The sequence below is a fragment of the Drosophila santomea genome, chromosome 3R (assembly GCF_016746245.2).
Source record: "Drosophila santomea strain STO CAGO 1482 chromosome 3R, Prin_Dsan_1.1, whole genome shotgun sequence".
Taxonomy (NCBI): Eukaryota; Metazoa; Arthropoda; class Insecta; order Diptera; family Drosophilidae; genus Drosophila; species Drosophila santomea.
In genome coordinates, this window is record NC_053019.2 from 22,961,644 (window position 1) to 22,987,001 (window position 25,358).

At 45.9% G+C, this 25,358-nt stretch overlaps 1 protein-coding gene and 1 long non-coding RNA gene across 4 annotated transcripts; both read right to left on the reverse strand.

Annotated features, from left to right (window-relative positions):
• Positions 1 to 3,890: 3,890 nt before the first annotated feature.
• On the reverse strand, positions 3,891 to 5,480 carry LOC120452236. The gene is made up of 2 exons (XR_005616446.2): positions 5,260 to 5,480; positions 3,891 to 5,199 (listed from the first exon to the last, which is right to left on the reverse strand). It is a non-coding gene; the product is annotated as an uncharacterized LOC120452236 (long non-coding RNA).
• Positions 5,481 to 12,479: 6,999 nt separating this feature from the next.
• LOC120452836 (DNA-binding protein D-ETS-4) lies at positions 12,480 to 24,736 on the reverse strand. Of its 3 annotated transcripts, none has more exons than XM_039637263.1 (5): positions 24,160 to 24,736; positions 16,428 to 17,223; positions 16,207 to 16,367; positions 14,287 to 14,446; positions 12,480 to 14,196 (listed from the first exon to the last, which is right to left on the reverse strand). In XM_039637263.1, exons 1-5 carry the CDS (start codon positions 24,196 to 24,198, stop codon positions 13,784 to 13,786), a joined length of 1,569 nt encoding a protein of 522 aa, XP_039493197.1. In that variant the 5' UTR covers positions 24,199 to 24,736; the 3' UTR covers positions 12,480 to 13,783. The 3 variants fall into 3 exon arrangements, with proteins under 3 accessions (XP_039493197.1, XP_039493198.1, XP_039493199.1); XM_039637264.1 differs by lacking the exon at positions 24,160 to 24,736 and adding an exon at positions 17,802 to 17,867; XM_039637265.1 differs by lacking the exon at positions 24,160 to 24,736 and adding an exon at positions 17,663 to 17,767.
• Positions 24,737 to 25,358: the final 622 nt, after the last annotated feature.

Consider the following 25,358-nt stretch of genomic DNA (forward strand, 5'->3'; position numbering starts at 1 on the left):
CCGTCTGCTTCGTTTATGCAACAATTAAAACTCGCAATGAGCGTGATTGTAAATTAAAAGAGATAAAAGAATATGTCGCATGTGCGGGCTGTGTGCCGTGTCTTTTTTTTCGCCTTTTTTTTGTGTTTTTTATTTTGCGGAGCCACATGAAATATGCGGCTGGCTTTTATTTATGATTTCCGTTGATAAATTCACCGATCTCCACCCATGTCGGTGCCCATGTAGAAGTGCCCCATGTAGGTGCCCCATGTTGATGCCCCATGTCGGTGCATGTGGGCAAACAAAGGGCGGAACGACCAAAGTTATCGAGAGCATGCAACTTCCGGGCTTTGGGGCATTTCTTTTTCAGCTGCAGCCTTGACACCCGCAGCTGAGCTGAACTTTAAAATGCAACTGCCCGCCCCGCAGCAACTTAGTTGACCCAAGATGCTGCTGCTGCTGCTCCTGTCCTGATTAACCAGCAGTTGATGCCGTGTTGTCGTCCCTTACTTCGCTCTGGCAACTGGCAACTGGCAACCTGCATCTGATGGCCCGCCGGCGAGTCGTTTTCCTTAACTTTTAATTATTTCGCGAAATGCGAAAACGGGAATTGCATTTCGAGGCAGCCCAAGACACGAAATGCGAAATGCGAATCCACTGACCCCCTTTTGGCCACCATCTACCATCTACCATCTACGCCCTCGGGCGTTTATTTTATTTACCCAGCGCCATGCAATCTCAACTTGCAGCCTTGTAAATCAGTCAGTCAGTCACCAAAAGAGAGAGAGACAGGGCCGAGTGCCAAGGTGAGGGTAATCCGTGACTCCACCTCTAGCTCCTGCTCCAGCTCCAGCTCCTGCCTCTGCTCCTGCCAGCATATTTGTTTTGTTGTAAATCACAAGGAGCAGCAGCGAAGCAAAAATGTTGCCTGCTTTCTGGGGCATCGTCCGTCCACCACTACACATGCCACTTTACACCCAAAGCAAACACGATTTTCATTTGTATAGTATATAGCAAATGGGTGGTGGGTGGAGCGGGGTTCGCACAGTGTTATTTATGCAGACCTATACCTCTCTATCTCCTCCCCACTGCCACCACGCCCCCTTTGGCCATCGAAGGCAACGCGGGAATTGCTTGTTTCTCGTTTTGCCATATTTTTTCTTTTGCCGCCGCTGCTGCTGCTGCTGCTACTGCTGTTGCTGTTTAACAAAGCGCATAAATTCGCTTGCAACTGTGTCCTCAGGGTTGAGTGGGTGGTGGTAGTGGATGGTGGGTGGATAGCGCTGACCCGCCTCAAGTACGCCCAGCTGCATCCCAATCCCCCGCCGATCGGTGCTGCGGCAAAAAGCGTTCGTTTCGGCTTGCTGCGCTTTCTCATCTGCCTTCCGCCTGTTCCAAAAGAGAGGGTCCTTTTTTTTTTGCACGCCGCCTTGTTTGTTTGTGCCAGTGAGCTGGTCAAAACGATTTTTGCCTTGGCTGGTTGGCAATACCCCCCCTAAAAGCCCTCCCCCCCTCGCAAAACCCCTGACCAACAGGCGACCCCTTAACCATATGCAAAATGTTGCTTTTTCTTGCGTTTTTCCTTTTCCTGTTGCCCTCGCTGTGTTTTGCCCCTTATCTGCCCGCCCAGTTGCCACTCCCCCCGCCCCCTCTCCATCCGCTAAATATAATAAAAAATAACGCTTGCAACTTAATCTCTGACAGCTCGTTACCCGTTTGCATGAGCACGATATTCATGAGCTGCTAAGCTCGAGTTACAGTTACTTGGTACTGCGATTGGGAATGGGAATGGGTGTAGGTGTGGATGTGGGTGTGGGTGTGGGTATGGATGTGGCATTGCACCACCGCCTTGCAATGTTGCACCACCATATCGCTCAATTGCTAAAAACCACCGCGAGTGTTTGTCACAGATTGCCATATTGCTGTTATTTCACCTGGCGCTTAAAGTGGAATTTATTTATGCACTTGCCACTTGCCACTTGCTTTGTGCAGCCAGCCCATGCGACTTTGACATTTCGATTGAGTTACCACGACTTACTTGCCAGGTTACCAGGTGGCTGGGTGGCTGTTGGGTGGCTGGGTGGCCATTTGGCCATGTTTGTAATTCCAGAAGGGTCGGGCTGGCATTTAATTTATATAATTATCAGCGGCGAAGCGCCAAAGGGGTCAGCTGGGGCATATACGATAAGCTACTTTCAGTTGAGACCTGACACTCGCTCGGCGGACGCTCGATAAGGCGCTTCTGGCCCAAAGCACACACACACGCACAATTAGCGAGCGGGCCAAAAACCCGCACACACACACGCACACTTGTGCGTGGCCATTACGCTTTCATTGGTCCGCGGGGAGTTCATTGTTGCGGCCAGCAGCTGCGTGCTGCCAAAACCAAATGAGCAATTGACTGCTGCCCCGCCCCCCACCGCCCTCTGTAACCACCACCCCCCCCATCCCTGTAATCACCACCCAGCGAATGACCTTCCCCAGTGGAAAGGCCGCCGCACCCGAGCCCACATACCATTTGCATTATCTCGCTGCCCATTTTAATGTGTCGGTTTGTAAATAATTGCAAAAAACACATAAATTATGTATTTTAATTTACATTTATTTTACGCGTATTTTCAATGAAACTGTTACTTGGCCGCAGCTCCGGCCGGGTCGACAACAAATGTTAATTTATTGTTGCGCTCCCGATTCTTCCGCCCTGACATTAAATAATTGTGCATTTATATGATTTAATTTGTGGCCACTGGCCAACGGTCATCCAAGCGGAATGGTAATGGAGCGGGATTCCAGAGGATTGCCATTGGATTACCATTGGATTGGATAGGCAATGTGCCGCCGTCACTGACTAATTGCAGGCACCACCAATGCGCTCCATATTGTCACACATTCGAGGCTCGAACGGATTGAGGTCACTGGGTGAGCTCCAGATCCACTGCCACACCGCAGATGGAGGGCAGAAGGCGCTCTGGATATACAACATTAGTTTCTAGTTCCAAAGTGTAGCCTGAATCCTGGCGTTTCCCTGGAAACATAGCAAAGTGGGTCAAGGTATTACAGCTAATTGTAAAACATAACTGATGTAAATATGGTTAAGCCCAGCAAAACAAAAGATAAGATTCATATGTGTTGAAGCCTCTGAAAACACATTACCCTTTGATGCTTTGATGTGAAAACACAGCTAAGCGGAATTTAATTTTGCGCTCTACTCGTGCACAGGCTTAGATATTTTGCATTTTGCAGTGTACTTTGAGAGAGAATAACACTGCCACAGAAACAAGACCAAAATAAACCCATGTTATGAGGCTGAGGAGACTGAGAAGGCTGTTGCAAGATGGGGAAAGCAAATAAATGCATGATGTATGTATGTGCAACCACAGAGGCTTTTCCTCCAGCATCCTCTTATGTCGTCTGGTCCGAATCTGTGTCGGATTTAATTTGAATGCCCGGCTGCGATTGCCGGCGTGCTTGAGTTGCATACGGATTCGATCCGAGTAACAGCTGCAGATTAGCCAGGCATTTAGCACTGGGAATACACAGGTTGCAATGGATGCACTGGATGCAACTCACCTCAAGTCGATCAATCGAGCGGCTGCAAGGCGGCAAATGAAGCGTGCTGGGCTGCTGGCCAATGATGAGCTTGATGACCATGATGGCCATGGATGCGGATGGTGGAGCGGCAGGAGCGGCAAAATTACTTGCAAACAAATAGGTATAAGTGGAAAGTTTCCCAACAATTTTTCTCAGCTCGACTCCCCGACTCCGCTGGCTGCTGCCACATGTAAGCCTTGGCGGCGGCAAAGGCAAAAGTCGTTAAAAGTTTATGAAAGTCAAACAGAGGAACGTGCTGAATGGAAGAGCCAACAAGAGTAGACCATCGTGCACAAAACAAAAAAAAACACAAAAAAAAATGAATGAAGACCAGAAATTTTTATAAAATAACTAAGCGCAACGAAACGTGGCCCGCTGGCCAGTGGCGAGTTCCGCCCGGACGGCCAGTCATGTCGATGTCCATGTCCCTGCTGATTATGTACTTGGCCATCACCACCCATCTCCGCCCATCTCCACCCATCTCAGCCATCTTGGCCAAGTCATTTTTCAGAGTTTCCACTGCGCCACGCTACGATTTGATGTTCACCATTTGCGGGCTGCAAATATCCTGGAAAATTATCTCATTTTGGGCAAATAATTCGGAAAATGTTTAAGGTATTTGCCCGTCTCTGAACGTGAAGCAAGTATTTTCAGCTTTATCTTGAAAATTAGTTTAAGCCAGCACCATTTATGCATAAAACATTTTCAGATCTAAACACGGTAGCAATTGAATCAAAAATAACTTGCTTGGATTGCCTAGAAAATCTCAGTAATAATTGCGCAAATGCAGTGCAAGGTAATGCGAATGTCGCAACTTTGCGAGTGGAGTTTTTCCTCTGATTTGCCTGGAAATGTTTGCAATTTTTTATAGAGCGCCGCAAATTCTGGCCATGCCCCGATGGCAAACAACAATGACTCGTCGTGGGGCTGAAGTACGTTATCAAGCGCCATTTTCCGCTTGCAAAATGATTTGATGGCAGCGGCGCTTCCGCCCCAAGTCGTCCTCGTCTTGGCCGTTTCCGGATCGGGATTTAAGGCGAACATAACAGAACAGAACCGAACCCACTTCCCACTTCCCACTTCCCACTTCCATACCGTAATCCACTTCCCTGCCCGGCAGTTCGTTCCGCGCCAGTTGCGCTGCATGCCATAATCTTTCATATTGTGCGGCTGCCATGTCAGTTTTTGCATTATGTATCTTGGAGTTTGGATGAGGAGTCAGGGGAGCTGAGCGGTTCGGCATTATCAATTTGTGCGCTCCAACTTTGTATTTAACTTTTGGCTTTCCACTTTCTTGCGGCCATCAAGTGGCCTCCACTTCTTGCTCATCCTCATCCTTAGATCGATGCCCATGTCCCCACCTGGCTGCCCGGATTCTCCCGCCGCTCGAGGGCCGCACCCATTTTAATTTGAACTGTCAAAGCCGTGCGTCGAAATCATAAATTTTATTAAGCGCAGCCGAGCGGCCATTTTGGATATGGATACCCAGTTCCAGTTCCAGTCCCTAGCTATCCGTATCCCAATCCGGACCTCTTCCCCGGCTCAACTCATCTCATTTCATCTATTAGCCGGACTGCACGGTTTAATAAAAAAGTTTCGGCGTCGCTTAAGTGGGTTGGACAAAGGGCGCTGAAAAAAGGGGGCGCCGAGGTTGCGGTTAATACACAAGTATGTATGGCATACGTATACGTATATATATCCGGAAATTCCAGAGGTGAGCGTGTCCTGCGCCCTGTGGCCCTGAGTTTTTGTAAACTTTTTTAATGCAGCCATTTCGGGGCAGGGAGGCAGGGCAAGGATGTGTCCTGGAAGTTCGGCTGCCTTCTAATAGAGTCGTAATAACTTCACCATTATTGACGCATAAAACAAAATTTATTTATGCTCGCTTCTCGGCCTGCTTTTCGCATTTGCTTTTGCTTTGGCTTCTGTTTCTGCTTTTGCTTTTGCTTCTGTTTCTGCTTTTGCTTCTGCTTCTGCTTCTGCTTTTGCTTTTGCTTTTGCTTCTGCTTTTGCTTTTGCTTTCGCTTTAATGCAATACAAAAGACAGGGGCAATATAAATACTTTTATGTGCGTGTGGGCCCGAACCACGCCCACAATGGGCGGGCATGGGACGAGTTTTATGGAATATATTTTTGGAGAATTTCGTTCATTTTTTTTTATTCCTTTACGCATTTAATGAACTATGATGAGGGTCGCTCGGCCCTTTCCCCCAGGTTACCATGGCATCGAAATCAGCACCCTTTTCGATTTTATTGAACTTTTTTTTATTAACTTTTTCGCAACGCTCGCAATTTATTGTCCCTTTTTTGGGAGGTCTTCTGTTCGTCTTAATGATAATTTCTCAGGATTTGAAGGCAGCCGAAAATGCTTTTGTAATTGCATGAAGCGGTGGAGAAATTGCGGATTTTGAATTTATTTATGCACATTTGTGGAGCGCACAATGCTGCCACGCCCCACACACATACACACACCGCCACAAAGTATATATATTATACTAGGTTCGAGCATAAATTTCCAGGTGAGAATGCCAAGCGAATGGGGAAAAACGAAACAAAAGCCCCCAACAAGGCAAACTTAACTAACTGTGAAATTTCTTATTGTGATTGCGTTTGTCATTGCGTTAGTTTACAACTCTGCACAGGTGTCCTTGTGCTCCAGCGCAGGAGTACACCCGTACACCAGCTATACACCTGCACACCTATACACCTGCACACCTATACACTTGTACACCTATACACTCGTACACCCATACACCTGCCCTTTCAGCCACACACTCACATGACAAGCGTCGCCTGCCACAACTTTCCATGGAATTTCAAAGACATTGACTGCACATCTCTAAGTTATGAAAATCTGTGCGAGAATTCTCTTAGCTAAAGCGCATTGAACTGTGCAAATTGCGAGCAATTTAATTTTTTCTCGCTCTCCGTCGGAATCAGCTATCTGGCATCCCGTAACCCCTCATGCAACCCGCAACCCGTAACCCGTAGTCGTCCGTAGACCGTAAGCCGTAACCCGTGTTCCGTACTCTGTGCTCCGTATCCGTGCCACATCCCATTGGCCCACCTCTCACGCAGTTGCCCCGCGGGAGGTAGCGAAAACTTTGCGTAATACCAAAAAGTGCTGGCAGCACATTTCGAGTGCAAACTTTATATTAGAGTTGAAGTGCCACACACACTCGCAACACACACACATTCGCACACACTCGATAGCATACACACCAACTCCAGCAAGTAAGTAGAAAAGTGGCAAAAGTGCAAGTACGTGGCTTGGCTTGCCTCGAAGTGGCCAAAAACCCCTCGCAAATGCAACGACGCGCCCTTTCGCGACCCTCGCGTTATTTATGAGTTGCGTATGCTATAACGAACTGCAGCCACGCACACTGAAAGAAATATGGGGTATCTAGTGATCGATTGTGGAACGAAAGTGGATCTTACACCTAAAGAACTGTTGGTACACAAACTATGTGCAGTTATCTACAACGCATGGGGATTAGTTCTATAATATTCGCAGCTTATGTCGGAAAAATTCAGGAATTAGTTCTATAAGATTCTCAGCTTATGTCTGGCTAATTCCTGGCACCAAAATTCATAGAGGTAATAGTATATATAACGCTATTTTTGGTTTAGTGCATCAAAGGCAAAGGCAGCGCACACAAAAGCGCAGCAGCACAAAGCAATGCGCCAATATGACAACGACAACTGCGAGAAGCTGTTGGCTGAAAAGTCCTGCAAGGACCCACTGGTCGCAATTACAGAGCACAAGTCATCGACTTGCGCAAAGTTCAGCCAACTTATGATACTCGGCAGCAGCGATTCCCTGCCCATTCCTTGGCCATTTCCACTCGTTTTTCCCATTTCTTTTCTTCACTTCACTTCACTTTTTTTTTTTTTTTTGTAGCTTGCATACTTTCCGGTAATTCGAAAATATTGCGAATTTACCCCCGGCTGCATTTCACTCCCGTGAATCGCGAATCGCGAATCGCAGGTAGTTTCTGCTAGTTGTCACGGAAACTGCCACCCACATGCAAGCCACTAACTACCTGGCCGGTGGAGCGTTGAAGTTGCCTTGGCACCTGCTTGCCAGCAGTCCAACCCTTTTGGCCGCCAATCCTTTGGCACGCCACCTTGCGTTTCAAAGGAATTAATACACGTTAAGCCATTTGCCGCCCAGCACCATTACCTTATTGCCCTGTCGTTTACCATGTGGACACAAAACATGCTCGCAAAAGTCCACTCATATGACAGCATGCAAATGAATGCAGCTCCGTTTTAAAATAAATCAAATTAAAACCAGAGAGACCGCTATATGAGAGTTACTCGACTATTAGATACCTATTATACCAAACAGTCAACTTTCTTTATGGCATATTGTTTATTCAAAAGATCCTGATCAAGAATATTTACATATATACTTTATATGGTCGGAAAAGCTTCCTCCTGCCTGTTACATACTTTTCAACGAATATGGTCTATGTATGATAGTATAGTATGATGTAATATACCCTTTTACTCTATAAGTAACGCGTTTAATAAGCTCATGTGAGGAAAGAACTGATAAGAGCAGTGACTAGATCCTTTGACTTGTGTTAACCAGAATCATGTTGAGTACGCCCAATAAAAGACAGTATTTAACAGAGTCTTTAATTGTATAAAATTTATAGTTAGAAAAGCTTGCTCATGACATTTTCCAGTGCATAATCACTTTAAATGACATTTTGTTCAATGTGACTATTTTACTCCCAGCGTTCGTGTTGCTTTGTGCTCGGCGATTTGTCTGTGGAACGTGCGCTTTTAATTGGATAATTTCAGATTTATTTTTAATTCAACTGCCACTGGAGCTGCAAAACCCACCCACCGTTCACAAAAAAAAACTCCTGTCATCGTCTATTGGCCGCTGGCTGTTCCTTAATGGGCGGGAACACACCGTGAGCTACTTGGCATAATCGCGGGTAACGGGCGAGTCAATAAAAATAAAAATGAATTTGCGAATTGTGCGCACTTAATGAGTTTCACATGTGCGTTTTTAATTAATAACAAAGCACGAACTCCCACACCTCGTAACATTGGAGTATAGAACACATATTCGCATGCTGCATATCCGCGAGCCACTGGAAAATGACGTTGGTTTATTAAAATAATTTCCCCCGGCGATTCTACCAGTGCATTTGCATTGTATGTTGGCATTGGGAATGCAAGTCGAAAGCCAAATATTTCTCCACTAATGCCGACCGCTGGGTTCACAGGCCAATATTGGATTACTCGTGGTATTTCCAATATCGGTTAATTCTATTTGATCGCACCGTGGTAGGTGGGTAGGGTACTTTCACTAATTTTGATCACCCCGCAGCGGCAGCGAAATCAAAACAAATTTAATCATGTTAATATAATTACTAAAAATTAAGCCATAATCAACACACGCACACGGGGAAAGTAGGCAAACACCTGCCAACGAATGGCGCCAAATGGCAAACAACAAACGGCAAAGGTCCTGGAAGGGGTAAAAGTAAAGGAAGGAAAGGGAAGGGAAGGAAAGGGGGCTTGGAAAATGGGGTACATAACACCAAAACGACCCAAATTATTTTTAATTCCCCGCAGGATAAGCGCGGCTGGCGACTCCAGAGGCCTTTCGCCAACCGGCTTGCCTTGGCTGCAATTTATCCTGCGTGCTGCGCATATTAACGAAATGATTATGGAATTCATAATTACGCACACACCATGTTGGTCCCAGTGTGTATTGTAAAATGCGTCAACACATTTGCCAGCCAGCCAAACGCCGTCTCCCGCAGGAGCCGAGGTCGTCAGACAATGGGTTCTCAGCCTCCCATTCTCTCAGTCTCTCAGTCCTTTGCCGGCCCACATGGCGCATACGCAATTTCCACTGCTCAAATATTTGACGCATACAGTATACAGCATACAGCGTATAGCATGTAGCATATAGCATATAGCACATAGCGCGTGATTAAATTAAATGCCGTGCGAGTTCGAATCGGAACAGCCAGGCGACACAACTAATTAAAAACGCCCAACATTGCGACGTGTCCGGGACCACGAAAGGAATTTGTTGTGCCCCAAATGCGATGGTGAATGTGGCGGGGTCATCGGCCCACCTGACCGTTGTCCAAATATGCCTGTATGTGCGTAATGAACTGCTCTTGCCGCATAATGCGATTATTGTCCCTGGCATCTGGCATCTCTACCACCCCCTTGCTGTGCAGGATAATTCAATAAATTGCAATACCATGCTGTTAGGCCGCACCCAAGGGCATTTAGATGCCAAATCAAATGCACTTAACTAAACTAAATGCGGTCGCTGTTCTCGATTTGCTTGCGCCTCAAAGTAGGCAACGAATTGCGCACAGCATAAATTTCGCTCGAGTGAAGCTGGGAAAATTGTTAAAAAGGGACCAGGACCCACCGAAAACGATTTTCCTTGGCAAACTGAAAACTTTTTTAAGTTAATTGAAATTCAACCCAGCCTGGGCATGGGCCACTCACCGGGCTGCAGAGATACATACCTCCAGCCACGGAAAAAGGTTTCGACTTTAGTTTTCATTTGATCCGAACTGGGATTGCCACTGCCCCCCCCCCATTCGAGCCAGGATATTTATGTCCGTGCGTAGGCCTCGAAGGGCAGAAACCGATTCCGATGGACTTGTTGAATGGCCCACGAATATGTAGGAGAGTCTACCCATCTTGGAAACAGGCCGGGCAAACAGTTTAGTCAGTGCCTGGCAATGTGCTTAAGTCTCATTTATTTTTCATGGCCCGGCCTATAAAAATTGTAATTTCATTACCACCGACAGGCGGCGGTGCCTTGGGGTGGCAAGTGCAAAATTGAAACACACTTGAAAAATGAAGGTGCCCGGCAAAAGCAAAAGCACAAGCAAAGGCACAACCGCAACCAAACGAACACCAAAGGTGAGCAGTGGCTCAGCCACGGTGTCTGCCACTGACTATGGCCTTTTTATGAATTTTTAAAAATGTTGCTGTTTTGCCGACGCTGATTTCGCAGTCATGGGCAGTCCTGTGGCCACAGGACCCAAATGCCCGGCCACTTGTTAGCCATTTTACCTTCGCCACATGCGAGCTGGTGAGATTGTGAGCTGGTGAGATGGTGAGCTGGTGAGATGGTGGGTGAGTATGTGGCCAAGGTACTTAACTTAAATGGCAGATACACTCCTTCCCCAGTAGTCAGTCGACATCAATTTAAATTGAATTTTCACTTACCCGAGCATGCGGAGTTGGAGTGCATGAGGGTCCTTGGACTTTGGTATGCAGCCCAGACACCCGGCAATTTACGTCCTGAATTAGTCTAATGTAAAATTTAAACCTTAGCTTGGGCATTTTCCTTTTCCGTTTCCAGCTGCTCATCTGCTCATCTGCTTGGCCACTTTTTCCCACTCGCTGGCCAGCGAATTTTTGGGGTGCCGAGTTCATAATTGATTAGGCCCGACATTTAATTAGCAGTGAATATTTCTGTGCCATTGCGGCTTGGCTTTTGAGCACATTCATAATGCTTTGATGGCGCCGCCTTCCGCGTCCCGCTTCAATGTCACCAATTATGCTAATTAAAGGTGCCGGCGAAAAACTGGAGCCCCGAGCTCAACAATGCGCGCAAAATGTCTCCGTTTACGAGCGCAGGATATCAGGGCGGGTCCTGTGGGCTGGTGGCTATTTTTAAACGGCAAATTGACGGACTCAAAAGGGCAGAGGCTTAAAAAAGGGCTAACTAACTGGGCGGGGTCGGGTCAATTGACAGCCGAGTCGTAATTATCAAAATATGTAGAAAATGGCTGGCCTGTGCGCTTCTGGGCCTTCTGCCTTCTGGAATTGACAAATTACCATAAGAATGGCTGGCCAAGTGAGCAGCCAAAGAAAAGGAATGAAGAAAGGAAGGAAGGATAACGTTTACGGCAGGAAAGCAGAAAGGCGGGCCAAATCCCAATTTGCCGCATATCTTAAGGCTGCGAGCGGTAACGAACCTGTTGATGAATCAAACTCGAAATTCAAATTTAAGACTACGGCATGGGCGTGTCCTTGCACAATGTCTGCGTCAGCTTAACGCTTGCTGCACTAATTCAATTAAATATTTGTCTTTGTAGTTTTTGTCGTCTGGCTAGATGGGGATAGGGATGCTGCCAAGGCGCTGGAAATATGATGAGAACCAGGACGAGGACGCTAGGACGCTAAAACCCAAGCCCAAGCCCAAGCTGAGGCCCAAACTCAACAGCCGAAAGACAAAGAGAAAGGCAAGGCAGCCGGCTGCCTTCTGCCTTCTGCCGGCTCAGGATAAACAGCCATCGCCGGGATAATGCAAATATTGTCGAGAGCGCGCAGCTTTCACTCAAAAAGTGAGAGCAAGGGAATGGATGGAATGAATTTATTGCTTTTGGGAATTTTCCACTTGATGGCACTTAATGCGATTTAGTATTTAAATGAAGAAGGAGATGGCACTGGAGTTGTGGGACAACAAAGACGATAAACCCATTCGGGCGCATTAAATTAATCTCGGCAAAGGCATCTCGGCCGCATCTCAAACGACTTAATATGGGGCCACGCTAATCCCCGGATACCGATTTTGCATGCATTCGTATGGCGGTGTATATCTGTATTTCTATTCTCGACCAAACATCGATGATTTTCCTCCGGCGAGGAATAGTTTTACGCTGATTGAAAATCACATCGGTCACACACGAATGCAACGAGACCAACTGACAGGGCAATCTAAAATGTTTTGCTGGCTGCACAAGGGCAGCGCCTTCGATTACTGCAAAAATGGGTATCACATTCAGTTCCCATTTCCATTTCTCCATTTCAACTTCAATTTTAATTTCTATTTCAGTTTCAAACTGCGAAATCCCCCGCACTGATTTAGTGTAAACATATAGGAGTATAGTAATTGGCGATTGTTTTTTGCAGTGATTTTTATTTCGTTATCGTATCGGATAGTGTAGCATGACAATATGTTAGTTGAATAAATAAATAAATAATTGGTGTGTCGTAAAAAGTGTAAAGTGCATATATCTAGTTGCCAGGCAAAGTGGGGGCAATGTCCTAATTAGGTGTGGAATATGCGTATAAATATTTTTATAAACGGTAACTGTTCTATTTGGTTAACAAAATAAGCAGCAACCAAGCAGCCAATTGGCCGTTGCATAATTCAATTAAAGCGCCTGCATTAATGCTAATGCAAATAGCTGCAAAACTAATTGACTTTCCATAATTTCACCGCTCGGCTGGGCCAGCGAATAAATATTAAAATTAACTTAAACTCGCTACCCGTCACATAAAACGAAACTAGAGAAAATTATGCACGAATTATGCTAATTGCGTATAATCAAAATAAGTGGAAACGAAATACGTCTAAATTGAACCGCCACCCGGTAAAGAATAAATAATTGATCAAGCTATGAGATATATATAGAGCATAATCGGACGAGGTCGAAAGATTTTTAACTTTTTTTTTTGTTGCGAAGTGAAGAGAAAAAACTTTCGAGGAAACCTATGGCTAAATCGAGCCTTAATCGCCTTACAACTACTATTTAACATTTGTTCGCTTATTAAGTTGTTCATAGAACTTACTTTTGATATATCATAGATATATGGTTCCTAAAATTACCTCGACACCTTCATGCTGCCAGCGAAGGATGCTCAAGTCAGGTTAGTCCTTCAACTGACTGACTGTTCGCCTTGAGTGCTCCGGACACTGCGACCTTCTGGCCAATTTCGCCTCGGACTACTAATGGCGGTCCAGCTCCAGGATGCACTCCAGTCACTCCGGTCACCGGACATCCGCCTGATGAGTCAGTATCCTTCGCGTGGACAGGCAGCAGTTGAATAAAGATGTCGCCGGTAAGTCAAACATGCGCAACTGCAGCCGAATGACCAGCTGCAGTGCGGGATCAGAGTTAGATCTACGATCGATTGCGGTGAAACTGCGTGGGTCACTTAAAACCCGGCCACGGCGAACTTACCTTCGCCAGCGGACGCGGATTTTAGCTTAGTCTAGGGCCAAACTTAATCGATGCACGAACTTACCTTCGTGCCTAACAAGATTGTGAGTGGTTTATGTACAAGGACTAAAACTAATGCTCGCTAGGCCCACAAGGCTAGTCGAGAATAGTCAGCGGATCTTGGATCATGGATCATGGATCATGGATCAGGTGGGTCGGTCAGGTGTGCCACTTACAACTAGCAATAAATAACTGGGCTACTGGCTGTAGGGATGGCAGAACTGGTAGACCAGCCGCTGTGACCGCTCCGTCTTCTTCATGATGCCCTTCTTGTAGTACTGCCGAATGGAGCGGGACAACTTATCGTAGTTCATCGCCGGTCGATTCTTGCGCCGGCCCCACAACTTGGCCACCCTCACCGAGTCCTCGATCTTGAAGATGCCCTTGCTGCGGTCGATCCACCGGATGGCCGTGCCGTTCACCTGCGGCGAAGCCAGCAGCTCCTTGAGGAACTGCCACAGGTGAATGTGCGAACCACCGCCGCCCGTTCGTCCACCATTGGCACGTTTTACTGTAGCCGTAGCTCCATTGGAAGCAGTGGTAGCGGGCGGTGAAGTGGAGCTGCCGTTCAGAGGTGCCACTGGTTCATCTGTGTCCATATCGTCATCATCTGTAGAAGGAATATATACGAGTTAGTGAACTGGCCAAGATCAAATCAAATGGAAGCCTATGCAAATAGTTTGCCATCTATCGAACTCACCTTCGCTGTCCTCGTTGTAGTCCAGATCCAAATTGGGCATCGCATAGCTGGCCGGCCAGAGATCAGTGCTCGCAGACTGCTGGGAATGCTGCTGATGAGCGGGCTGGTCGGCGTAGGCCATCTTCCAAATCTCCAACTGGGCGTGCAGTGTGCTGCCGCTCTGCAAGAGAAAGAAAGCCGAAAGTGAGACACATCGAATGGGAACAAAGCCTTAATCCTTGGCCAGATCGCCATCTAGACGGCATATCAATTGGAAATTCTTGGGCTCTTCAAGTGCATAAATTATGTGCAGTCTCTGTGGTATAAAAGCTGCACTGACAGCAGCAGCAGCAGAAGAAGTGGTGGTGCTCGAAGTATGTAGTGGTAGCAACAACGAGAGACAACGGCGGCGACGACTTACTTTCACCTTGCAATGTCGTTGCTGGTCGTTGGCTCACTTCGAGTGCTGCCAGTCGCGCTCTTACCCCTCTTTTACCCACCCCTCCCCCCGCAATCATCTGAGCCGCGACGATGGCTCGTAATCATCCGTCCAAGTGCTGCAGTTTCACCAAACAACCTTCACACATTCTTTCACCTTTACAGCCATGACCACGGTTACTAATTTTTGTTTCTTTGGCGACAGGCCGCCTGCTCTCCGATTTCGTTTTGGTGCGCGTTCGTCGCCTAAGTCTTTTGTTTTCTGCCTTTCTCACTGCACTCTCTGCGGCTGCCAAAGCCAAAGCAGCAACAAAACCAAAAGCAAAAGCAAAAGCAAAAGCAGCACCTAACGAGCCTAGGCGAATGTAATCATTGATATATTTTTGGCAAAACTCTCGACAGGCGGAGAGCACATGCTCGCTGGATGGTAATGGGTTGTGGATGTAGATGTGGAGTAGTTTAGATGGATGGCCAACCGCCAGCTCTGCCTAATTGCTGGCAACAGGTTTCCAGTTTTTAAATTTGAGGACCGAGCTCTGGAGCTCTGAGCTTTGGCTCTTAAGTTTTAAGTTTTGCGTTTTGCTTTCTGATTGCTGATTTCTGATTCCGAATGGGCCTGTAAGCCGCTCTGGCTGGCAGCCATGACGTCAACGCCAGTTACGAAACTTGTTTCGTTTTAGTTTTCGTTTGGTATCGTATCGTTTTCGGTATCGTTTCGTTTTGTTTTGCTCCTCGTTGTTTTTGTTGTTGTTTATTTGGTTAGCCATTTCCATTCCATTTCGATACATACCCCGTACGCGAAATTCAATTCAATCGCATTGATTGGGCCTCTCCGCATATTGGCTCTTTGCTATTGGCATTTGCATTGTGTTATTGTTTTATATGCCATGGGCTATTGGCCCGTTGCTTTGTGCTGATCGATTTTGTAATATGCCCAACTATTTTGGCACTCGCCCAGTTAAGTCATACGTGTGTTTTTTTTGAGTCACACTTCTTATGGCCTGCCTGTATTTCTACATAATTCCTAATCATTGAAATATCTTTATGGTGGTTTCTTCTATTTTCTTGGAATTTGGAAAAATACCAGCGTCAGTCTAACTTGTGCCCATTAAAGCAGCAGCGTTTATAGGTGTCATCTTTTTCAAATATTGACAAACTTGCTGGTTTAATATGAAATTTGCATTTACGTATTTCTTTGATTCTTCAATGCGATAATTTAAAACCCGTTGTTTCAGTTTAGAACCTATAACTCCCAAATGTACTTTCGTTCCCAAAAAACATTAAATCAAACCAGTTCACACATTATATCTAAATATAAGGCTAAAAATACATTCTTTTGGCTGCCCAATAATTATTATTCAGTTAAACCAAAATCGGAAGTTTCGGTAGAAACAATGAAATGCTTACAGCTGGAATTCCGCGACTTCTGCAAGTCAACTGGAAAACCCTAGAGATTTCTGTCGCACCTCTGCGATAAAGACTGTGATTGACCTTCGGACTCACCTCTGGTAGTCGACGCACGAATTCCTCCTCGCTGAGTAATGCCAGTGCGGCACCGTTTTCGCAGAAGTGCAGCTCCAAGTCGGCAACCGGCGGCAATCTGAACTGGGCCAAGGTGGATCGCAGCCATGCGTGCACCTGGGCGGGCGACCAGCCATTGGGATCTGCAGGAACCATTCTAGTTATAACAAACTGTTCGAAGGACTCGGTTACTCCACACTCACCCTGCGATATCTGCAGTTCCGCGCAGATGGCGTCCGCCTCACGTTTGGCATGTTCCAGGGCCAGTGAAATGACGGGCTCAAAGTCGCCGCGCACCTCGGCCAAGCCACCGATGAAGGATTCCAGAGCCAGGGGCTTCAGGTTGTGGCGCTTCTGGAAGCTGGTGTCCTCGAGGCACTCACGCAGCAGCTGGTGATCGGGCTTGGTGTCCTGCAGACTCTGTGTACTGTGTACACTCTGCTGCTGCAGCAGAGAGTTCAGATCGATGAGACTCTCGATGTCCGCATCCAAGGGCTCGGCCTTGATGCTCTCGCCGCAGGAGGATCTGGGCGATGGCGTTTCGCAGTTGGACTCTGGCGGCGAGGGTGGCAGGATGTGCAGCTCCTGCTTGATGCTAACCGCCTCCAGGGAGGGCGATGGACTGTTCAGGCTGTCGTAGCTACCGCCAAATCGGCCAAGTCCGTAGGCCGCGAACTCCGACTGCAGCGGACTGGATTGCGGCGAGGGGTAGGCACTGTGCGGATAGGCGGGCGGCGGAATCAGCTGGTGGCTGGAGGGGATGTTGTAGGGCGCAGGGGGCTGCTGTTGCTGATGCTGCTGGAGGGGGGGCTGGCTGTCCCAGGCGCACTCGACCTTGATCTGGGGCGCGTTGTACTGGAAGACGGTGGTGGGAATGGGTGCGGGTGCGGACTCCTGCGGCAGCAGCGACAGGTCGAAGTTGTCTGCATAGGAGGAGTACTGATCCGTTGGCGTCTGGGCCTGGAATTGATGTGGCTTCAGCTGCGGACTGTTAGGCATCTGCAGAGGTACAAAGAAAGTGGTGCCAAAGATAAATACACAGTGACAAAAAAGATAAGTCAAGGTATTTCTTATTACAATATATATTCAAGAAATCTTTCAGTTTTGCTTTACAAACTTTTTCCTATCTTAAGCTTGCACAGTTTATTTCTATCAATAATCTGCATTCTGTTCGATCTATTTTCGCTCAGTGCATGAACAAGAACTAGAGTTAGCCAAATATAAAAAAAAGAGGGCCAGGCTGCTAATTGAAAATCAAAACACTGCTGGCGCCATCTTGCCGGGACTTCACTAATTGTCCGACGATCTGAGATGTGGAATCGCGGCCACCTGTCTTAATTATCACGCCCATGAAAGTTAATTAGTTTTATTTGGTTGATTCCATCTGGATTTTTGCGTATGTGCGGCCGCCTTTCTAATTCGTACTCGCAGCACCTACCTGACAAGGTATGGAAATTTTCGGTTCTGATTCGTTTCTGATTCGGTACTGATTCAATACTGATTCGGCACAGATTCGATTCTGATTTGTTTCTGATTGAGTTGAGTGCTGATGAGTTTGAGTTGGGACTGAGCTTAACCTTAGTTATCCACCGATGGTGGCGGCACTGGGAAGCGAAGCCAACGAGACAAGAGCAGGAGGCGTACTAAGCTCGCAGTGGCATTGATTTTCTCATTTATCAAGTTGCGATTTGCGATTTGCGACTAGTGACGCCACAGAAGGCAGCTGCGAGAAGGAACGAAAAAAAAGAAAAAACCCACAGGCCCCTAGACGAGGGGGGTGTGTACTTTTTTCGAGCAGCCAAACAATGACTAGATCAGAATCAAAGCGTTCTCTCAGCTCTGGGCTTCACAAGCCCTCCCCCCCCCTTCCATCGTCTAGGCTAGCAATTTATTTGCCTTATTCAGTTTTTCAGTTTTTTAGTTTTTCAGTTTTATTTGTTTATTGGCACGGCAGCGTCATAAAAGAAGGCAATGTTAATACGGCTCGAATGCGCTACCAATTTTTAGCTGTGAGAAACTGGTTTTTCATTAAGCAATGCAGCCCGATTTCTGTGGGCCCAAGGGAGAAGGTGGGGGATAGGGGGTCCTATATGACTATGCGCTGTGCGCTTATTATTATAAAAAACAGCTCATACTGGATTTTCCAAGTAGTGCTTGCAGCTTTTAGCTATCAGATATCGGGGAGGCGGTGGGCAGCAATATTATTATTATTGGCTGCGCTTGACGACGCCATAATTCTAACTAGTCACGATGTTATTACAATTTCTGTGTTTTAATTGTTCGACAACGGGGCGTATGAGTGATTTCAGTTCGCTTTTCTCGCCTGCCCGCTAATTGCCAGCACAAACATTTCGATTTCGCCGAACACACCGAACACTTCGGTGATTACCTTGCGTAATCTGCATATTATTAGAGCGATATCCCAGCCCAGTGTACTTCACCCGAATTCCGAGCTGAGTTTAAAGTCAAATAGAAGGAAAGTACCAAGGAAAACTTAGGACATGATTCAGCAGCTGCAGTCAATGACTCAGTCGATTGGCCATAAAAAAAAAAAACTTTTGATTGCTGGGCAAAAACTGCATAATAAATTGAGCTGCTACGGGCCATTTATGGACCATTAAGGAGCAGACAGCCTGCAAGAATGTCAACTAGTTATTACACTCGGCTTCCAAATGTGTGATCGAAAATATATGCTAAACTCACATTACATTTTACGACCATTAACTGACCACCCTCATAAATTTTCAGAAAAGTACAAAATTGGACTTGAACTTAATACTCGGGCGAAAGACTCTCCAAATAGTTAATGCAAAATAATGCTAATAAATAATTCCCACATTGGGCGTAGGGGAGGGGGTGCCAATAAAAGCGGACAGAATTTGCATAATTTCTACTCAGACTTTGATTTATTCGCTGTGTCATAGTCTCCTACCCTTAGACAAACCCACATCCTCGCAGCTGGGCGAATTAGATCACTCGGGTTATTCCAGTCAGTGTATGGATTTCCTGCTGCTTTGGAGCGGTCCAAAACAACAAAGACCTCGGCGATCTGAATCATGTGGTGTACTCGTAAATTTTAATTAAATCTCGTTCTACAAAAGCCGTGAAAACAAGCTCAGAACTTAACGATTCTGACAGAATCGGAGTTCCCAGTGCCGCAGCGAAAGATGCGGACAAAAGGCTTTTTTGTGGCCAAACGCTTTTGGCCGGTAATAATTCATTGGCGTGTCGGACATGGGGCGGCTGTCAATAGACGCTTTTGTTTTTTGAGCCAAGCTGGAGGGGATCGGGGCCGAGAATAACTCGGAATCACGCCGATATATGCGGCCATATTGATATGTCGAGTTACCATTGGCACCCGCACCCATGTACGTCACAAGATTGTTGATTTCGGCTTGTTTTTCGCTTGTTATCGATCACCAAGCGCTTTTGGTGTCAAAGGCGGGACATGGAAACAATGGGCCCCGGCAGCAATTAGGATTTGGAACGGCTCTGCCAAGTGGCTGTCAGGTGCGGATTGTATTTTTAGAAAAACCACAGCGCCATTATATACACATTTAGCCGGCAATTCTATTTTTAAAGCCATCTACAAAGGCACACCAAATTGATACGACTTGGAGTGTGTGTGTGGGTGTCGTATCGTGTATCCCAGTGCAGTGTTGTTGTGAAAGGGAAATATGTTAGGTTCTGGACTTTCCACCTGTCCACAAACAGGATACATTAGTACTCAATACTCGATTCACTTCGATTCAATGAAAACTCTAATCGAGGAACACGACGAATGACTAATGCCGCATAATCGGATATTCAGAGCCGATGGTTAGGAACTCACATGTCGACTGACACGCATCGACACCAAAAAAATTGAATTCCAATTAAATTATAGCAATTCGTGCAAACGGTCATTCGAGCAGCAGAAATGCCATAACTTCAAAGCTGACTCATTTCAAACGGGGCAGACAGACGGCCGACGAGCAAATAAATCGAATATACCGAATTTACTTAAATTCCAGCTGGCTGATAAAAATTCATTTTCCAGCATAAACAAAAGAAAACAAAAGACAAAACAAATTCAAATCGAAGCACAGCCATCGATGGGCGATGTGGAAATCAGAAATCTGAAATCTGTACTCAGAAATCAGAAAACAGAAATCTGAAATCAAAGATATGAAGACCATGTTGAAAGCAAACATTTTGAGGCGCTGTCAAAGGCAGTGGCAGATTTGATTTCCCTTTTAGGGCCAGCAAATTGAAAAACCCTTAGCCGAATTAGCAACAATAATATTTGAGCAATGTACGCCGGGCGGAGAGAGAGAGTAATAAATTGAAAATACACATCCAAACTTCGGCAGAGGCCAACAAAAAAAAAACAAAAAAAAAAATATAACAAAAAAACTAGTTTTATGATTTTTGTGGCTAACTCAAGCTCAGACTCAAAGTCAAACAGAATAAAATTCATTAGAACAAGTCGAAGCCACTGTCAAGAATGTGGCATATTTATTTGTGTGCGCTTGTGGTGGTTTTTTGCCTCTGCCTCTGCCACTGTCTTTGCCTAATAATAAAATCAAGTTTACGTTTTAAAGACCAAAACGACAGAAACGACAAAAGCATTATTAAAAGCTGCGATCAGATAGCTTATTGTCGTAACCGCCTCATAAGCCGCCCAGCCACACAATAAATGGAACGAATAACTGGCGAATGGACTGGACTGGAATGGCATGGACAACGCCTAAGGCGAACTCACGACCAACCGATCTATATAAAATCATCAAGTATAAAACCATTTAACCAGATCTTACACGGGGCGCGCCCAGGCCCATAGACAAAGGAGACCTTGGTTGGCCCCAGAATCGTACTCGCAATCGTACTCAGAATCGTACGGCGGCATATGTATCTGAATCTGAATCTGAATCGGTATCGGGCAATCCGAATCGCAAGCAGACAAAAGGTTGGAGTGAAGGGTACATGTACATATGTTCTTAGCGTGGCCAGCACGAAAAAATACAATAATAATATTAATAATATAATCAGTTGCAAGTGCAGCTTTGGAGGCCTTGAGTGCTGACATGCAGCTGAGTTATGGCCAGGTGATATTTAAATTAATTTATATGTATCTTTGAACTAAATAAACAAACTATGCTAATGCCGCACGGTCCTAACCTCAGGTGTTCACTAGCTTCTCAGCTCTTAGCTCTCAGTCCTCAGTCGGCGACAATTGTCAGGTAATCTGTTCTAATCGCATTATGGCAATGGAGCTGGCAAAAGCCAAGCCAAGTGAAGTGAAGTGAAGCGAAGCGGTGCCAGTCTGACCCCGAACTCCGCACTACCCTTTCCAAATTGTTTGTTTAATGAATGTTCGCTTTATTCGCGCGCTTCGGTATCGGATAAACCATATGCCATATAGCACATATAAAGTAACATGCCACCATGGCTGATGATGGGCAAAGGGGGTTACGGCCATGTTGAAGTGCGCTGTCAACACACACATGCACACACAAACAGACAGAGATACTCTGGCAAATCCCCAATCCACGTACAATCTAGCAGTAACCATCTACCAGCTCGGATGCGTGGGTTAAGCTGTCAAAGAGACAAGACTTATTCTGCTTATTTTTACATGGCTGCCTTCTGTTTGTTTCACTCATTATTCTGTATCTTTGTATCTTTGTCTCCGTATCTCTGCCTTTTTGTCCCCCTATCTGTGTGTGTGTGTCTGTGTGTGCAAGTGCGAGTGTTTGCAGTTTGGTGTTGGTTTTAGCCACTTCGTGACGGGGCAAAACTGTGCTGCAGCTTGCCATTCTTCGCTATTTGCATTGCATTTAATTGTCGACATTTCATGCTAGATAAATGGCTGCCAGCAAGGTTAATAAATATCTCAAATGGGTGCAACATTTCAATTATGCTGCATTCTTTGCAGCCTGCTTAATATGCCAAGTGTCGGTGGCAACTGCAACGACCCACAATGTTCCGGCTTGTCCTTCTGTCGAACAGCAACTAACCAGCAACCAGCTAACCAAATTAATTAAAGCTCCCACTTTGACGGCAGGACTGCAAAGATCTCTGCCTCTCAGTATGCCGCACATTAACCCGCTCGATAACCACTTGGACACACTCTTCTGATGGACAATCCAGACATCGACTAGCACACCCACACCCACCGCACAAGTGGCACTTACGACTCTACCATCCCTGTTCCAGGCTGGGAGACTGGACTTTTGGCCCATCCCACACTTATACCCATACCCACACCCACATTCTGGGCAGGAATGCGCTTATGTCTAGGCACTGAACCCTGCAGATCCAATCCCTTCTGCACTCATTATGCGCTGCACGCACTGACAATTATTCCGTATAAAAGACGTTGCGAAGCCAACTCATTTCAATTTGCATAAAAGCCAGGCGAGATTCAATGCTGAAGCCGCAAGACAAGACCCGCAACCACAGGCTGCCGTGGCAATATTTTAGTAATACACTGCAAAAATATGCCAAATATACCACATAATAATTGTCATTTTGCGGAGTTTCAAAGACGTTCAAAGAGTGGGCTAAAATGGTAATAGAATTTTCATTCGGTAGGTGAAAAACTAGTTTCGTTGAGTGCATGTGCCACAACAATGGCCAAGTTGGGAGCCACACCCAAAAAGTGATTATTATTGTATAATCGGTTTGATTGATAACCAGTCGTTCTGGACAGGATGGAATAGGATTGGATAGGTTGGATAGGATTGGATAGGTTGAATACGATTGGATATGTTGGAAATGGCCCTTGACTGAGCGAGCGAACTTAGAAATGCCACTCTCGATGGATTCTCGATGGATGGAGAAGGCCTGGCGCTGAGGGAAAGAAAAACCTGACAAGTTGAAGTATTTATGTCATGTCGAGTTTTCCTCAACTCGTCTTGTCTCGACGCGGCTTAGCGTGGCTGAGCTGCGAAAGCGGCTTGCATTTATAATTGTTGGCAGTAGTATTTATTTTATTATGTCCATAAATATAATGAGAGATGAGTGTGTGGTTGTCTTCTTGTCTTCTAGCCATCTTGCTATCTTGCAAGTTTGCAATCTTGCAGTGCATTTCTAAGCGCTGTTGCAAGCCACTTGCTTCTGTGTCAGCGATTGGAAAAGCGCGGAGACACATTTCCATCAAATCAATCAAAAATGGTAAATACAAGTTTTTTTCCTCGCCATTTTCCGTATTTTCTTTTATTGCAATGCTGGCAGCAGCATCACCAGCAGCAGCGACAAACGTCAAAGACTTGCGTACATAGCCAATGGAGCTTAAGTAGGTCCAACAAAAAGTATCTGCTGGATTGGAATGCACTTTCCGAGTGAAATGCCAGTTCAGGCCGACATGGCAGCTCTTACTCGGCGTTTGTGCTACTGTTTGTTGTCGTGCCATAGTTGACAATCATTTAGAATCACTTCTTGCAAAATGAAAGCATCTTTTGAAAGTTGCCTTGGATGCTATTGCTGTTTCTATTGCTATTGCTATTGCTGTTATTGTAATTAAAGACAAATGCGAAAATGTAACTGGCTGACTTAGTGGGTATACTGTAGACTGTATACTGAACACTGGGTACTGGGGCTACTCTCACCCAGTGACACGCATTCGCATCAGCATTCGCATTCGCGGGATGCCAAGTGCAAGATGCGGACCGAAAGATACTTTTGCCGCCTACACGAGATGCGCTGCGCTGCTAATTAAAAGCCGCAGAGGCAGCTTTTCTGCCACCGAACTGCGCATAATGTGCCAAGCGACAGATACAGATACAGATGCAGATGCAGATACTCTATATTCCGACTCAAATGGCCCCCGATGATAATGGCGGGCGAAAGGTTATCATCATCTATCAGCTATGTATGTATGTAGTTCTATAGCTACAGCTATGTTTTCAAGCCACTACGTGATACAGATACAGATACATTATCGCCACTTACCTCACTGGCTGGCATGTACAACATTTTCTCGTACTCCATTTCTGAGTCGCGCTATAAACAATTATGGTATTTTGCAGATATTTTCTCAGGCTCTATAGCTACTGTATCTCTGTGACTCCAGCTTCAGCTTCAGCTCTAGCGTAGCTGTATCTCTCGGCATGCAAAATTCGAATTGTCAGATGCGAAAGTCTCGGGTGCTCTGTCTCGTTCACACTCGCGACGTACCGCTCTGGCCGTCTCTGTCTGGCTCTTTCACTTGTTGCTGTTTTGGTTTCGGATTTAAAATGTTTAACTAGATTCACTCAGCGTTTTGTTTCACTGCCTCGGCCTTGCTGTTCATAGTGGGGGTTTTTTTAAATAGTTTTCGAGAGTTTGTTTTGTTTTATTTGGACTTTTGAGCCAGTTTCGTTGCATTCACTGGCTGTATTCACTGCATTTCGTTACTAAAATTTCCACTGGCAAACTTGTTGCTCACTCTCTCTGTATCTCTCTCTCCTTCTCTTTCACTGTCTCTCTGGCTGTCTCTGTTTGGCACTGAAGTGTATTGCTCGGTCCGCTTGTCGACCGTTCGCCAAGTCTTCACGCTCGATTCTGTGAGCGGTACGCGCCGCGATCGCTCCGCTTACCTCATGCGCAGAGCTTTTGAGCCGCCAAACTGGTTGGTAAGCTCCTCTTTCTTGCCAAAAGCTTTGCCATTCAGCCATCAGCGCAACATCGATGCCAAACAAAGGTCCATCAATAAACAGATACCCAAATATACCCATACCCAGATATGCCTAGATACTCAGATACCTAGATACTCAGATACCTAGATACTCAGATAGCGAGATGAAATTTATTGGCTCGCATAAAGTGACGCAGACAACTGGGGCAACTGCAACCGTGAATACCCCCAAAATAGAGACATCCAAACGTTGAAGTTATTCCGCTTCCGTTGCATGAGACGCGAAGACGCCGCCAGCAGAAATGTCCTGAGATGTCCTGGCGAAATACAATTTAAGTTGGCATTTATATTTCATTGCCCAATGGCAATTTCACTGTTTTTGACAACCCATAAAAACGGTGACGTCCGAATTCAATGTATTCCTATTTGAAAGTGCTCTGCAGTTCATGTAACCTCGCAAATGGCAGCAACTTTTTCCTAACACATATCAATTACTTACACACTTATTTATTTATAATGAATAATCAAAATGCAC